This window comes from Carassius gibelio, chromosome B20 (assembly GCF_023724105.1).
Source record: "Carassius gibelio isolate Cgi1373 ecotype wild population from Czech Republic chromosome B20, carGib1.2-hapl.c, whole genome shotgun sequence".
In the NCBI taxonomy this organism is placed as follows: Eukaryota; Metazoa; Chordata; class Actinopteri; order Cypriniformes; family Cyprinidae; genus Carassius; species Carassius gibelio.
The window spans coordinates 12,371,336-12,387,843 of record NC_068415.1 but is presented as its reverse complement, the minus strand read 5'-3'; the positions used below and the strand labels follow the sequence as shown (position 1 = coordinate 12,387,843).

Sequence of the window (16,508 nt, the reverse complement as noted above, 5' to 3'; positions counted from 1 at the left end):
ACGCTTACAAATTTAATGCAATTTATGAACGCACATAGAAATATAATTTATTATATTTTATAATTATTATTTTACACTATTTAGTATTTTTTTTCTGACCATTAAGTGTCAGTCACTTTCAATGCCAACTGTCAGAAAAAAAAAAAGTTTTGTTTTTTTAACAAGAAATAAAGTGCCGACAATTCATACAACTATTTCCCAACAGTGGCATAGTGGACGGGCACACACTGCAGGGGGGCCCCGCGATAACCTCCCCGTGCTAAGTTGCATATTGTCAAAAGCATCAAAAATAGCCAATATTAAGAGGATTTAGCATTTCCAATTAATGTAGGCCTTTTACATTCTTTTTATTATTAGGCCTATTATTATTATTATTGTTACATTTGCCCCGCAATAATTCCATAGCACATCACCGCATGACTCGCTGTGAGGATAATTAAAGTTTAGGCTATTAGCCAACTCAGCATGGAAAATGTCTTTAAAAGTTTTTTTTTCTTTTTTTATAAACAGGTCTATTAATTTATACAATGAATTATAGGACTATAATCAAATTGATTAACACTTAAATAATCAATGAATCACTAGGCCATATGGAATGTCCCCATAAAACATGGAAGCCTGATGCGCATACCCGCTCTGTGTGTGTGTGTGTGTCACAATAATCGGTTTTTACACACATAATATTGGCCCTCATTTTTGCATCATTTTCATCAGGACCAACAATTTCATTAGAAAATAAATTAACAAAACTTAGAGTGCTTGGTTACCAAGGAGACAAATTTGCCAGTAATAAGATGAAATGCAGGCACTAAATGTGTGAAGAAAAAACAAGGTAGCCTAATTATCACATAGGCCTAAACCAAATATATTATGCATAATTTCCAGTTAAGTTGTCATATTATCAAAATTATTTGAAAACGATGTACACTAACCATTAACTGACATTGAATGTTGTAAGTAGATAGTCTAAATTAAATAATGGAAGTGTGAAATGCGTTTCATTCATAGACACTTTTGAAGCCCAAAGTGGGCGGAGGCGGCGTCGCGATCTTGGCAGAGCATCACCGAGCATTACTCCCGGATAATCGAAAATGGGCAAAAAGGCGGGAGCTGGTTGCTGAAGCCACGCGGTTCGACTGGGGTGACAGCAGCGGCAATCACCTGTCACTCAAGTGGCTGAGCCCGTAATTATGCAGAACATTAAGGCTTAATATAATTTAAATGGATGTGTTATAAAAAAAAATTCACCCCCCTCACAGTTGTCACCAAGGGCAAAATAATCTATATAGACCAAAAAACAACAACAACAACAAAAATAAATAAATAAAAAAAAAATTCTCTACTGTAAGTTGGGCATTTTAACATGGGGAGTCTATGGGGTTGACTCCCTTTTGGAGCCAGCCTCTAGCGGACAGTGGATGAATTACAGTTTTAGTCACTTCCGTGTTGGCTCCAAGAGAGGGAGAAGAAGGTTGCTACTTGGTTTCATGTTCCAAAAGTACTCATTGTTGACCATAGACAGTAAAAGAAATGGACACAGCGACCCCATTGGAACTCAATTGATACAAGTGAAGCCCATTTTTAGCTTTTTTTAGCACTTCCGTTCCTGAAGCGCAGACTCAAACGAAGCTTGAAGACGTCAGCAACCTGTCTGACAGATGTAAATCTTCTAAGTGGATGTGCGTGCAAACTGCCATTGTTAATCTTGCAGAGACGGCGAGCTTGAGAGGGGAGTTCTTTGGCGTGAGTGAGCAGAAGTATTCTGATTAATTATTTTGTATAGTATTTTAAAATGTAACGCCAGTACGCCATATTAAGTTAATTACCTGCGAGCTTCTCCTCCTGTCTGTACGGTAATGAGACAGAGAGTCAGTGATTATGACGCAATCGTTAGCCTATTTTTACAAAAACTGTTTATACGGGGCCATAATGTAACAGAAGGTAATGGAGCCCTTTATACGTTGTTGTGTATCTTTAAAAATAAATAATGGACAAACGGAGTCTTTAAACGCCTCAGATGTAAAGTTATTCGCTGTCAAAGTGACGCCAAAATGAATGGGAGTTAATGGGAATGCTAACGCAAGTGAAGTTCTGCTATAAAATGGCAGCCCCCACCCGACTTCAACTTCCGGTCGACTTCCTTGCCGCCTGTAGTTGACTCCTTTTTAGTGTGTTTCGACTTTTTTGTATGGATAAAGGTGGGGAAGATGTCAATAAATGTAACTGTCAATAAATTGTGTATGGCAAGTGTGTATGATGGATATCAATCATTTCTTCACATTAGCAGAGCCTCCCCCGTGTTGATTGGATGGGTAATCTGCACAAACTGTCAATCAACTGGTCGTCATGGAAACAGGCGCTTAAAGTGCTGTGAGTCTCTGAGCGCGGCAGATCTGTGAGGGGATTTATCAACACTCTTGGAATCTCATCACCCCAGACAACCGTGAAAATACTTTACCTCGTGCTCTGTGCTGTACAGGTAGGAGGTTTAACGTATTATTAATTAGTACATTGTTGTAGGGAATTTTAAATCTAAATGAATCTGCTGTTCTGAGTTATCTTTAATCACCAAATTAAGTTAAAGTAAGTATCGTCTGTATTCGTCTCTAATTTACAGACACAAACAAAATAGGGTTTTGTCGGAATAGCCTTCAAGTTTTGTCATTTAAACAATGTGTTGGGAGATAAAGTTAGGCTGTTAGCAAAACACCTATTGAATTCTTTATGTAAAGGGTGTTTTTAAACAGTCTGTGCTGTATCGTGTCTGATTAAAATATACTTCAAGATAAAAAAATAAAATAAATAATACATCAAAAAGCATATCACTGAACACAAATCAGGCAATAAGTATATTTCAATCAACAAATGAAATACAGAAAACCTTTAACTTAACCAAGACAATTTTTTGTGTTGGTTTGCAGCATCTCCACATCTTTAAACTGACAGTATGTAAGCAGAAAAAACACCCGCTTGTGTAATTGATCCGTTATTGCCAGTGTGGACTGCTATTGACTTTGGTACTGTTTGATTAACAATGTCCACACAAGAGACAGAATTACCCGACAGTGAGGAGAGGGTGGGTTTGAAGAGAAAACTGACGGGTCCTCCGAGACTTTTGCTGGGAAAGTCAAAATCAAGGGAGAAACTGGAAGGTAAATCTCAGAGAAGGCAAAGACAAGCTAAAAGTTGTGATAGCACAGCGGAGAATAATGATCAAGAAAATTATGGAAATGAATCCTCACTTATTACCCACCACAGCCCAGAAAAGCCCTCAGAGGAGAAGGAAACCCAGCCAGATGCTCCAGGAGATATCTCAGGAATTCTTGTAACATTGGAGCATAATGAAAGCAAAGATGAAAATATGGAAAGTAAAACAAAAATGACCAGAAGCACTTCAAAAACATCCATTAAAAGGACGTTTTCCTCACTCCTCAGGTGTGGAAAGAGGGAGGAATCAGACAGAAGAGAAAATGAGATTTTGAATCATGAAAAAATGAGGAAAAACATAAACGAAACTCAGCACAGTATGTGTAACTCCATGGATGAGAATAAACTGAATGATGTAAACAATGAGGCTCCTAAGGGCAAAAGTAAAATTAGGGCTTTCTTTATAGTGTGGCCCCTTTCTAAGAGATCTACCACATCCAATGTCAATCTTGGAAGGGGATGTAGAGAGCAAGACAACAGCATGGTTTATCAAGAGATAACGGCACCAAAAGGTTTGACATTTAAAAAGATCTCCCGCATCTTTCCAAGAAAGAAGAAAGCATCTCATATTGATCAGTTTGAGTACAATGCTCCCAAGGAATCACAAAAAGAAGAAGCTGATCAACTGAATCAATCACCTGAGGCTGCTTTGGACATTTCCTGTAAAGAAAAAAAAGAACAAGATATAAAATTAGAAAGCATTCCAGAGACATTTAAATTCAGTGCAGAGGTGAGCGTTAACACACATATCGAGTCTGACCACATGGATGAGAAGAAGGAAATATGTCTTGACCAAGATGTTCATTTAAATAAAGAAGAAAACCAGGTATTAAAAACTAATGGTGTTTTGGAATATGAGGTTCCTCCATCATGTTGCAGTGAGTTTCCAGGCACATCATCAGGTGGTGTCTTAATTGAGAAGCCTCTTAAAAATTATGTCAAATGCAAGCCAGTGATTACCATAGAGCAAGCATATTCATCAGAGGAAGAAAACATGAATGAGACACCTCAGTTTGATGGTCTCACAGTGAATGGATCCTGGCAACATTTAAGAATAAACAGCCTAAAAATCAACACACTGCGTCCTTCTGACCCAAATGTGTCTCCAGAACTGGACCACAGCCATTGTAATGAGACCTTGCTGATTCAGACGGCAGTTTCAATGGTGCAAGCAGCCATTCGTGGCGCTGTGGAGCAACTCACAATCGAGCAGCAGCACAATCCGTAACCACACATCATCTGTATTCTTTATTTAGCAAATGGTTTCATATTTCTCTATGATGGTATAAATAAAGCTGTGTGTAACAGATGGAAAAAAGAGAAAAGGAACTGGTGTTTATAAACAAACAATGGTGATGTTTATTATTGATGTCTGATTGTGGAAAAGTTTGTAATATTATGTCATTTTAATGATGTAAGTTCGTACTTGCATGATTAACTTTTGTCATATATTCATTAATATTACCTTTTGTTGTTCCTATTTTTTTATGGCAATGTCACTGCAGTCTAATTTCTGTAGCATTGAACATCCCACACGACTCCGAGAAGGCAATAAGCCACATGCTAATGTGACACTGCCTTCTGTCAACATTTAGGGCAATGTTTTTAATGAAAATATGTGGTCTGAGAACCCAGGTGTGTATATCGGATGCTCTTTTCAGATTTAAATGAGGCCCTGACTGAAGCCTTCAGTGAAATTGTTAGATGTGTTGTCACTGTATTCTGTACATGTCAAGCTTGGGAGTTACTCTTAAAGATAATTACACAGATTGTGACTAAATGCTACTCTCTTGTGGCACTGAGATGTTACTACAAGGTGGTCAATTATGGGATAGTTCAGCAAAAATGAAAATTGTCATGAATTTACTTACTTTCATGTTGTTACAAACCTGTATGATTTTGCTTCTTCTGGGAAAACTAAAACAGAATATATTAGATAATGTTACAACACTTTTTGTCCAAACAGTGAAAGTCAATGGGGACCAAAACTACACTGAAGTCCATTTACTTTCATTGTAAAGACCAAAAAAAAAAAAAAAGTACAATTATACACACGTTTGTAATGACATGAGAGTGAGTAAATAATGACAGAATTTAATTTGGGATGAACAATCCCCAGTCAGTGCCAAGGAAACCAATGACAAATATATGACCAAAGCAGATGCATTATAAAACAGTTTATTCAATGTGCCATTTATTTAAAAAAAACAAAAAACAAACACATGGTCACGAATGAATGGCATTCAGTGCTGATGATGATTAAAATTGAAAGGGACTGTTTAAATGCACTACACAGGTCACACAATAACACAAATGCAAGTTTTGCTCTTTTAAAATACTCATCACAGTACACCAGCCTCGATTCTGAGTATTCAATTAATATAACTGCCAAAAAGTGGTGCTTTGACAGTTCAAATACAACACAAAGAACAATGTCTACCATCAGTTATGTCTTGGAAGATGATAAATCATTATAAATAAAACATTTTGTCATGTCTCAGCTTTTGAAAATGACCTGTCTGCTTTTGAAATATTACTGAATGTGCCATTGCTGTTTTTGTCGAGAAGTGTTATATTAGACTTTTACATTGGCATTGTCCCATCTTTGTAGTTATGTTTTGGTTTATATAGTTAGTTTGTTTGCAAACTTAGATTATACTCTGTGTTTCATACACAATATAATCGTGAAAGTCCTTCAACATATCAAAAAGCTTTTAGAAAAGTACCAGTTGCACACATTCATTTGATAGAATATTCTGATTGTGTAGATGTCTTTGACAACTTTGCACAAATAGGCACTGTTCACAGTTAACTTGAAAAAAGAAAAACAGCTGGATTTGGTTCCACTGGCTGAGCAATAGTTTAAGTGCTTTTCTTTACAGAGATGTTTGGCAAAAAATGTTGTAAGGCACTGAACCAGTTTCTTATAGGAAATTTGATTTAGGGAAGAAATCATTTAGACTCTATGCTCAGTTTCACTCTTTAGGCCACAACCCAAAAATAAACACTAAATAATTATGTTATTAGCTTAAGCTGGCCTCTGAAAAAAAAAAAAAAAAAAAAAAATATATATATATATATATATATATATATATATATATATATTTTTTTTTTTTTTTTTTTTTTTTTTTTTTTGATTGTGGTAAAATGTAGCACTTCATAGTGCTATTTGAGTTTCATGGGCATGTGCTTGTCAATCTAATACTTCCTTTAAATATATAATTGATCAAACAGTGTTCAGTCATCCAAGAGTAAGCAACATTATTCTACAATGACACTACAAACATTAATAATTCAATTCTTGTGTTTTAACACTGACAAGGACTTTTGTGACAGGACAGAAGTGCTGAGGCAGAAAACAAAATTATGGGTGTAATAAAAGTTAAGCTCAATCGACAGTAGATGAAGAATAATGTTGATTAACAAAATAATTTTGACTTGCCCCATGTTCTCTTAAAAAAGCAAAAATGTAGATTATGGTAAGGCACCATTGAATGTAAATGAATATAGACCAATTTTGTAGGAATTAAAAGCAGAAACATACATTATTCTGTTAAAAATTAAGCATTATGTCAAAAGCACTGTACGCATACTCCAGTGTATGCATAAAAACTGAAGTATACTTTGGCCTTTATGTTGTCATGGAGGTTGTAAAATTGGATACACAAAAAAAGAGTTAAGAGATTTTTTTAACAAATTAAAATGCTTATGTCTTATTGAAACAGTGAGTATTAAAAGTACTAAATTAATAATATACTATTATATAGTATAAAGATACTAAATGTATAGTATTAAATATTTTACAGATTGGCCCTATTCTACTGTAAATGCCTCACTGTAATCAAGATTTTAGCTCCTTTCATTTTAAAGAAAATGTGGGGCAGGTGGAAATTAATTTTTGTTGTAATCAATCTCCCACAAATGCCGTTGAGCTTGACGTACTGGAATTCAGAATACTCCTTTAACAGACACTGTGTGTTTGCATGAATATATGTCAAACTCGAAGTCATTCCACAGTCACTGCATCCACGCTCTCCTGAGAGACCTCAGAGTCCAGAGAGTAGCAGGAGCTTCCATTATCCTGAGTGTCCTTGGCTGCCTCATCTCCCATGGCTGTGGTAATATTTGGCTGCCCGCAAAAGCGGCTGTAGCGATGGTATCGCAGAGGCTTGCCCACATGTGCGAACATGTGCTCCTGCAGCTGGCTCTTCTGAGAGAAGCGAAGGTTGCAGACGGCACATGCCATCTTTCGTTTTCGCGTGAAGGCTGCCAATGGGCTGCCACTCCGTCTGGTCCCACCACCTCGCCTGAGTTCCACGGCCAGCTCATCTGCCAGGGCCTGACTCTGCCGTAAGGCCTCCTCTAGACTACCAGAGTCTATGTGCTCCTTATAAGGCTGCCTCTCCTCTAGGGATTTGTTTTCCCCGGTTTTGTCTTCTGATGGGCCTTCCATCAGAACACCAGCCTCAAGCGCACAGGGTGCGTGGGTAAATAGGTGCTCTTGCAGGCCTTCCGGTGACAGACAGCGTTCACCGCACCGGGGGCATAAAAGCTCAAGAGGGCCATCTTTGAACAGTCCTGCCTGACAGGGACTCACCTGGGCTGGGGAGAGAGAGCAGAGCTCTTTTTCGCATTCCTGTTGTTCTTCCTCCTCTACCCTTTCCTGTTTGATCCGTGCTGAAATGTCAGAGTCGTCCCCCGAGGCCACAGAGGAAACGGCATGGAAGCTTTGAGGCTGTCGCTCAGACGTAATGCCCTCCAGCCCTACAGCGAGAGCTAAACGGCCATGTGTGCGATCGGCCCTAGTGCTGGAACGGCCGTCCTCAGGGTCCCGTGAACCACTAGCCTTCAGGTCAGAGCTCTCTTTGCTGGAAAGCTGTGAAGAAATCTGGATGCCATACAGGTTGGACATACGGATGGGCTCAGAAGATGCATCAGGACCGCCTTCGCCTGTTTTGTGGCAGAGCTGGTACGCGTGGAGGAACTTAATGCCTTCTTGAAGTCTGCCCTGGTCTACGGGTTGTTTGGGACCCGTGCCTGTGTACATGATGTGTAACAGGTAGCTGAAGACATCTGGTTGAATATCTGTGGGCTGGATCTTGATGCACTCACTGAAAAAGCAGGAAAGTCATTAAAAATACAATCAGCAATTTATTATTTATTTTAAAGCATGGTTATTAAGCATTTGCATTTATTAAGCATTTATTAAGCATTATTATTAATATGCTACAACTTTTAATGTTTATCAATCAAGCCATGCTTATTTGCTTAGTAGAGTAAGCATTATGGGTGACCCGTACACTTCAAGATACATTCAAAATGGAGTTTTTGTTAACCTGGACTGGTGGATGAAGATCATTTTGAAGTAGTTTGAGAAGGCAGCAAGGACTGCACGATGAGCCTTGAAGTATACGTTGCCAATGGCAACAGTGCAGTCACACAGAAAGCCAAACTCCCTTTGGACGTTCAGCTGCTGCAGGAGGAACAAACTATGGCTGGACACGTCCATCTCAACCTGTTACATAGAACATACATACATGCATAGAAAACAAATGTCAACCAAATAAACTATTATGCATAATTTGAATAGCCTATAGCACACTGGGATAGATAATCCTACCTACAATAAAAATAAAATAAAAAAAAAAACTATGATCTATGATGAAAATGCTTCCATTTATTTATTTTATTTTTTATGTCATAGGCTATGTTTTTAATTTTCAAAGAGTAATATTTTGCTCAGGTGAAATACAGCAACCTTAAGAAAAACTTATTGATATTACTGAATAATCTATATTTACATACCAAAGCACATACTTTTAAACTAGACTGAACATGTTGTTCATGATCATGTCTTCTTGGACATATTTTTTTCTTGTCCCAAATATTTCTCAACATGATGGACCAGCAATTGGCAGAACCAACTAATGAAGTGACTCTATGAAGAGTTAGTTGACTAAGTAACTGGCGACCCCTATCGATCAAAATAGCCATAAATTTTTTTTTTTAACAAACCAGGTGTTTACATCTGGAAAGGATTGCCATTTTTGTTTTACAGTGAAACCTAATATGATTATGGTTTGATAAATGATATTCTTACATTCCTCATACAAAACAAATTACTCTGAAATTCCGTAAGAATTTCGTTGTAGGTTTTCCTAATATATAACTTAAATCTACAACAGAATTTCACATTGCATGTAATTTGACTTTCGTAATATAAACGGAGAAACAGGAACGACTGATTTGTATTCAATGTGTACACCGCAACATTTAAAAATATTTGCATGCCGACCTGTCCAGACAATACCTGACAGCAAAGGAAATTTACAAACAGCAATGTTCGTCGCATAAGAAAATTCCATGAATGAATGGATAATACTCAAAATAGCGTGTATGAGCTGCTAAGTTCGTGCTTCTGTTATATACATGTTCTGACTCTCAGCAGATTTGTCCGCGACAGAATCATCATAATTTTCACACGTCTGGTCTACACCGATCAAGTGTTGTCGAAGAAACGGTGTAGAATACGTTTTCATGCACCTTGGCCAACAAAACATGCATGTAGCCTACCAAAGCACAGACATAATGCATTCACACGGTCCCAAAAATGCGTTCTTACCAACTATACGAGAGAAACGGATAATTATTTCGTGTTTGTTGCAGCAGGAAAATTCTCTTATGGTCTCGCGGTTCTTCCTAAGCGATTGACGGCTAAGCATGTTATCCGTCACGTGACTGTACTGTACATTAGCTGATCCAGACATACACTTAGTGTAAACATACAAAGCTTGTATTTACATGCTCGTTCGATATGTTTCTGTTCTTTAGTGTCGAATGATAACTCGATTTAGAAATCAGCTGTTTTTTTTTAATTACTATTATTACATTTATCACATAGGTATGCTACAGTAATACCTAATACCTATGTGAACATTTTTCTGTTGTAATCTGATGGTTTTTACAACTGAAAATTCCCATTCCATAAAAACATTTTTTTTTTTTTGCAGAAATTAAGTTCCTCTCAGAGGAAAGCGAGGAAATGTGTAATGTAAACACACAGCCTAAAAAAAAATAATAATAATTTGAAAGTAGTTCTTGTGGAAAAGGTGCGAAATGTAAGCTATATTTCAGCACGAATGTCACCGCAAGGGTTCGTCCTGAAGGGCATATTTTCATACATGGTTTGGTTGCATTTTCACTGCTGCGCGTGCTGGGGCGGGCTGGATTTGCGTGAGCGGGGCCGGATCTCAGTGCGGTGATAGAGCTCGCAGAGCGTCTGTGCGGAAGTTCTTTCATCCGCGCTGCAGAGAAGGGGCTTCGCCCTCGAGATTAGGTATTCTCGTCCCAAGTTTTCACTTGGACGAAGGCAAAAGACGTGGAACTTCTTCGCTCTGTGTTTTAACTTGAATTCTGTCGTTCGCTACAAGTTAGCGCCCATTACCGTCGGTGAGTATTTTCAGTGTGTTTTGCGTGTAAACACGAGCTGCAGTAATGTGAAGCTCATAGCGTATGTGCGGGAAGCTGCGCGGGGGTGGCACTGCATGCTTGCGTGAGAGCTCTCCCTTCGACAATGGTCAGATATATTCGGTTAGACCGTATCTTAAGTAACAGAGCCTTTAACTTCTTTATGTTGTCACTAAGGATAATTGTATGGTCCGATCTGTAGCGTGTTGTCCAAGTAGTTTGATTTTACTTTTAAGTGGGAAATGATTGACAGCCACAACGCCCGCATGATTCTGTCTCTAAAATAGGCCAATGAGAACGCGGGGGCGGGATGTAAACCTCTCTGTTTGGCTTGTGATGGAGCCGAACGACGGAAACAAGTACTATTTAAACCAGTTCTTACTAAGCTTATTAATTGTATGAACACGATTTTCTCTTCTGCTGTCATTTGCTTTTTATGATTTTATTCTGAATAGTAAAACCGGATTCTACAAGTTGCAAAGAATCTGAAAATTCCACTATTTTTATATTAGAATATCCACTATTCCACTAAAAATTACATTTTTTACTGTGCTTTAAATTAAATAAATGCAGCTATGGTGAGCATAAGATATTTCTTTCAAAATCGTAAAAAGCTTAGTGGCCCCAAATTTTTGAACAGCAGTATTATTTAATTTAGATATTTTTTACTTGAATTAGCCTGCTGTACTTTAGTTCTTTGAAAGTTGGTATGATAAACCTTGACATAGAAGTGGAAAAGAAATCCACTTTTTAAGCTACAGCCATAAGCGTTCACACATCTTTAGCTGGTTTTGAACGTCCTGTCATTAGTGTTATGTTTTTAAGGCAGCATGTCAAGTTAAAAATAGTCCAACTTTTAAAAGTGAATCTTGAGATCTGTGCACTCATGTTTCCATTCCACAGTTGCATGCAATGCATGAGCCATTATATTATCATAATAGGGCACCTGTGAGAAGAAGAAAGATTGCTGATGTATCGTGTTTCTTTACAATTCTTCACAGGGTAATGGCAAGACCAAGCCACAGTGAGCATGTCCTACAGCAGCTCAATAACCAAAGGGAATGGGGTTTCCTCTGTGACTGCTGCATTGCCATAGGGGACATTTATTTTAGGGCCCATAAGGCCGTGTTGGCGGCCTGCAGCTCTTACTTCAGAATGATGTTCATCCGAGATCAGCAGGTAACCACACGGTTTGATCTCAGCAACATGCAGATTAGTGCAGAGTGCTTTGATCTCATTCTGCAGCTCATGTACCTTGGCCGAATAGTAGTAGATCACTATGAATTTGAAGAGCTGAAATCATCTATGGCCTACCTACAAATGTACTACATCCCCGACTCACTGGAGGACCTCAGAGACATCCGAACATCCAATCTGACACCCTCATCCTCTGCATCATCCTCTTCATCATCCAGTTCCTCGTCCTCATCCAGCGTGGTGGGAAGCAAGATGATGTTCGGCGTTCGAATGTTTGAGCAGCAGCGACCAAGCCCTTCTGAGAATGAACGCGCACCAAAAGCCTCAACCACAACTGCTCGTCAGACCATTAACATCTCAACTGTCAGGCCTGCCGAAGATGTGGTCATACCACACCCTCCACCACACTCAGAGACCGTTGCAGACCAGCCATGTGACTTGAGGAAGAGAACTTTAGGCCGAAGCTCTGCCATGAAAGAACGTCCTAGATTTGGTCGTACATACACTTGCGACGATTGCGGTTTTGTGTTCAGCTGTGAAAAGCTGCTCATCGAACACATCCTCACGTGCACCAATCGCAAAGCTTTCCAGACTCCCAAAGCCAGCAAGGAGGTTTACGGTGATGCCGGAAAAGCAGAGAGTTCGACCTCAGAGGGTACAGATGAGCACAGAACGGTTTGTAAGGGTGAAGAGGACTGGCCAGACCACAAGCCAGACACACAGTCAGTGATCAGGTCCGTCGCCACCGGCATGGACGGCGAAGCTGCCTTCACCAAGAATATTACCATTAAAGTGGAGCGAGATGATGATTCTGAAACCGATTTGGAAACTATAAAAGTCGTAAAGGTAGGGAACCATAATGTAGGGAGCTGCAAAGTTCGTACCAGAGTGTACAAAGACAATCTTGCAGACCAGATGAAGTTGGACAGTGGGGAGGAGGCTGGAGTATCAGCCATGGATGCTTTGGAGGGCCAAAGCACAGGGTTAGATACAGATCCAAAGGTTCACCGGATCAAAGAGGAAAAGCAAGATGGCACTTGCATTCCATGCGAGTTGTGCGGAGCCCTGTTGACGGAGGAGGATCAGTCTGCTCATTACATTTCCAGCCACATGGGACATATCTGCGCCTGTGGAAGGTGCGGCCAAGTGCTCATTAAAGGCAGGCAGCTGCAGGAGCACGCAGAGCGCTGCGGTGAACCCCAAGGGACTGAGACGGACTCCCCAGGTGAAGATTCGCTTCTACTTGAAGATGCCGAGGCTATGGAAGAAAGCTTGCTGGAAGGGGCCGACCTGGGCTTTCGCTGTCCACTATGTGGAATGATATTTGAAAGTGAAAGTCTTGCGGTGGAGCACACGTTGGCTTGTCCGGAGCAGGAGTCGTTCCGGCCCGTTCTGTTGGAAGAAGGTGGTGAGCCAGACCATCGGCGTAAGCATTTCTGTGCAATTTGCGGGAAAGGCTTTTACCAAAGGTGTCATCTACGGGAGCACTACACCGTGCATACCAAGGAAAAGCAATTCACCTGTCAGACCTGCGGGAAACAGTTTCTGCGCGAGCGACAGCTGCGGTTGCACACTGACATGCACAAGGGAATGGCGCGGTACATATGCCCTGTGTGTGATCAGGGTACGTTCCTCAAACATGATCACGTGCGACACATGATCTCTCACCTGTCTGCCGGAGAGACTATCTGCCAGGTGTGTTTCCAGATTTTCCCCAGCGGCGAACATCTTGAGAAGCACATGGATGTGCATCTGTACATCTGTGGCGTTTGCGGAGAGAAGTTCCGTCTCCGCAAAGACATGCGGAGCCACTACAACTCCAAGCACACCAAGAGACAATGAGAGGCCTCTCTCTCTGAAACCCTTGAATCTTTGAAATAAGCCATACTGTAAATGTGAGAACCAATCTATGCACTTAGACACCAATTGTAACCTTTGCAACTGCACTTTCTATGTGTATGCAAATTCTGGATGTGTTGCTCAATGTTTTTGGTGGGACATAGTGCCTCAAGCGTTTGTCTTCATTTTCTCATACTTCGAAATGGATATCCAGACACTGGTTAGGTCTAGATATTGACTAAATCACACTATCAGTGGTGTTTCAGTTGAAAATGCTAAATAGGTCTGTAGTTATGAAACTGACCAGTGGCTAATAGTTTTACATCTAGTTAATAATATCTGTTCATGAAGCTTTAACAGTGGTACACATCAACATTTTAACTTTCGTATTTAAGAGGACTTTTGTCAAAAAGGTAATTTGTTTTTATAGGTGGTGCTTTTTTAGTGAACATAAGTATATACTGCTTTCATTTTGACATTATATCAAGTAACTCTGGTGGCGTTATTTGTCATAATATTCCATGTTCATTTGCCCTTAAAGGGATGGTTCACCCAGACTAATTCTTTCATCATTTACTCACCCTTACTGTATGTTATTCTGAACCTTTGTGACTCACTTCTGTTGAAAAAAAAAAGTCTGCTTTTTATGTACTGTTTTTGTTCATAAAATTAAAGTTATTGGGGTCCAAACTGTTCAAACATCGATCAAAATATTTTTTTCTCTGTTCCGCAGAAGAATAAAAAAAAGTAATGATTGGAATGACATGAGGGTGAGAAAATGATGTAATTTTTAAAGCTTTTAAAGAGATAATAAAGGAGAATAGAAATGTTGATAGTATGCGGGCACTTTTCCCTCCTTGCACCAGAACACTAAAAATACTGTATTTTATAAAAAGCAGAGAAAAACACTCTTGTTGATGCCTTTCAGCTAGCTGTATTTGCTTAACCGTCACTCATACAAAACCCAGGAATCTATGCAAACTATTGTCAATTCATCCCTAATTTAGTGTGCATTCACAGAGTAAATGTGAACTATGTTTCATGGAGTAAAAACATTTATTGTGTAGTTATTTCAGTATCCCAAAGAAATACATGTCATATAAACAGATTCATAAAATCTTTCAGTTTGTACACAGGCTATCTGTTTCTAATAAGGATTACTTGATATACAAAACTTATCAGCCCACGCTGTTTTTGTTCAGAGCTATCAAACTATATGCTTTTGTTTAGAGTCCATCTAAAGCTTAAATAGGCTTATAAGAGGTCTTAACATTTCACATATTTCACACCTTGTAAAATTATTGTGGCTTGATGTGAAGTATGCCATATAATGCTTGCACAAGGGTGTAGGGTAAATGATTACATGTTTTTATTAATATACAAGTACTTCAGCAAGCATTATCTTATCCTGTGAAATAGCCAGGTTGTTTTGTTTTTGGTTATGTGTTTTTCAAGTTGAATCTGGTTTTGTGTTTTTCAAGTTTAATCACGTGATGTTCATACAGGCTAGAGAGCAGGTTTTTGGAGCTGTGATCCATGAACTATCAACGGGGCCATGAGATCATACAGATTAATCTAGACGCAGATAGTGATTGGATTAAGAGCAGGCAGTCTGGCTAAACTTGTGGCAGTTGGTGCTCCACGCTTCTGTTTAAAATACATTGTCACGTTCAAGTAAACTGACCTATTCCGGCATACATAGCTTAATGACTTAATCTATGGATTGTTTAAAAAGTATATCAGAACTGTGTTACAGTGGGGTTTATGCAGCCCACTTGTGTTCTTCATCAGAAGTTACATTTGTGATGGGGTTTTAAACAAAAAGGACCAAAGCAAGCAAGTAATTTTAATTTACAGACAAACAGCTTAGACATTTGCACTGGCTGTTCAGCGGTGTGTTTGGGTGGAGTTGTGATCTAAATGTAGTGAAAATATTTGTTTTGCGTTGTAGAAATATTGCAAGGAATATATGCAAATATTGTTTCTGATCACATAAAAAAAATTCCTTCAGTGTTTGATATGTTCTTGGAATTAAGAAACAAAATAAACGTTTAAAAATTGGTGATTTGTGTGATGTATTTGATATGAAAAGTCATGTAAATTCACGAATATGAATGCAATCCATATCTTATAAGGTGTGTTTATACAGTTTTTTCAGACAATGATTAATTTATCACATAAGAATTTTCTTTAGACAGACTACAGGCTGCCGGCTGAATTATTACAACCTTCTGGCTGTCGGATAATGGCAGCTAATATTTGCCATGCAAATGATCATTCCAAACCTATCCAGGATATTTTATCCCTATATTTAACCGACCATATCAAACACAATAGCTTGAATACCGTGCAAAAGAGTAACTATATATTATTTTATTAATTATGAAAGCTTTACTTTTATATTATGCCTGTCAAATTTATAAAAAAATTACACTACTGCTTTCTTTTAAATGATAATTTGGTGCATTGTTTTTTGTAGTTTTGTTTACCTGGGCTATAAATAAACAATAGCTTGTCAAAACACAGCAAAGAAGATTAATTTGTCAAACTGAACATCATGGTTCTGTAATGTGTGTGACAATTAATTGCTTTACTGATTTCTTTAGCCTGCATTACCATGTGAAATGATGTAGCTTTTTAGATGTATTATTACTGATGTTCAGTAACTGCACAAATAATAATAATCACCTGTGCCCTATTGCAGTATTTTGAAATTGGGTTGCAACGCCGAAACAGGGAGCTATCTGTGTAGGTCTGTAGGAAAGCAGAAACATAGTGAACTAATCAAACACGTGAGC

At 38.8% G+C, this 16,508-nt stretch overlaps 3 protein-coding genes across 3 annotated transcripts; 2 read left to right on the top strand and 1 right to left on the bottom strand.

Moving 5' to 3' along the window:
* The first annotated feature begins 1,714 nt into the window (after nucleotides 1-1,714).
* LOC127983635 (uncharacterized) lies at nucleotides 1,715-4,671 on the top strand. The gene is made up of 2 exons (XM_052585831.1): nucleotides 1,715-2,479; nucleotides 2,922-4,671. The coding sequence occupies exon 2, from the start codon at nucleotides 3,035-3,037 to the stop codon at nucleotides 4,433-4,435; it is 1,401 nt and encodes a 466-aa protein (XP_052441791.1). The 5' UTR covers nucleotides 1,715-2,479; nucleotides 2,922-3,034; the 3' UTR covers nucleotides 4,436-4,671.
* Nucleotides 4,672-6,349: 1,678 nt separating this feature from the next.
* On the bottom strand, nucleotides 6,350-10,012 carry LOC127984384 (zinc finger and BTB domain-containing protein 25-like). The gene is made up of 3 exons (XM_052587026.1): nucleotides 9,830-10,012; nucleotides 8,544-8,722; nucleotides 6,350-8,318 (listed from the first exon to the last, which is right to left on the bottom strand). Exons 2-3 carry the CDS (start codon nucleotides 8,714-8,716, stop codon nucleotides 7,214-7,216), a joined length of 1,278 nt encoding a protein of 425 aa, XP_052442986.1. The 5' UTR covers nucleotides 8,717-8,722; nucleotides 9,830-10,012; the 3' UTR covers nucleotides 6,350-7,213.
* A 348-nt stretch (nucleotides 10,013-10,360) lies between these two features.
* Nucleotides 10,361-15,771, top strand: zbtb1 (zinc finger and BTB domain containing 1). Its single transcript, XM_052587067.1, has 2 exons — nucleotides 10,361-10,656; nucleotides 11,676-15,771. The coding sequence occupies exon 2, from the start codon at nucleotides 11,680-11,682 to the stop codon at nucleotides 13,711-13,713; it is 2,034 nt and encodes a 677-aa protein (XP_052443027.1). The 5' UTR covers nucleotides 10,361-10,656; nucleotides 11,676-11,679; the 3' UTR covers nucleotides 13,714-15,771.
* The last annotated feature ends 737 nt before the right edge of the window (nucleotides 15,772-16,508 follow it).

Excerpts from the sequence above, each read along its gene's own strand:
- LOC127983635 (XM_052585831.1), top strand. The coding sequence starts at position 3,035 with ATGTCCACACAAGAGACAGAATTACCCGACAGTGAGGAGAGGGTGGGT.
- LOC127984384 (XM_052587026.1), bottom strand. The coding sequence starts at position 8,716 with ATGGACGTGTCCAGCCATAGTTTGTTCCTCCTGCAGCAGCTGAACGTC. Across the intron at positions 8,319-8,543 it reads ATCTTCATCCACCAGTCCAG|TGAGTGCATCAAGATCCAGC; the intron begins GTTAACAAAAAC and ends CTGCTTTTTCAG.
- zbtb1 (XM_052587067.1), top strand. The coding sequence starts at position 11,680 with ATGGCAAGACCAAGCCACAGTGAGCATGTCCTACAGCAGCTCAATAAC.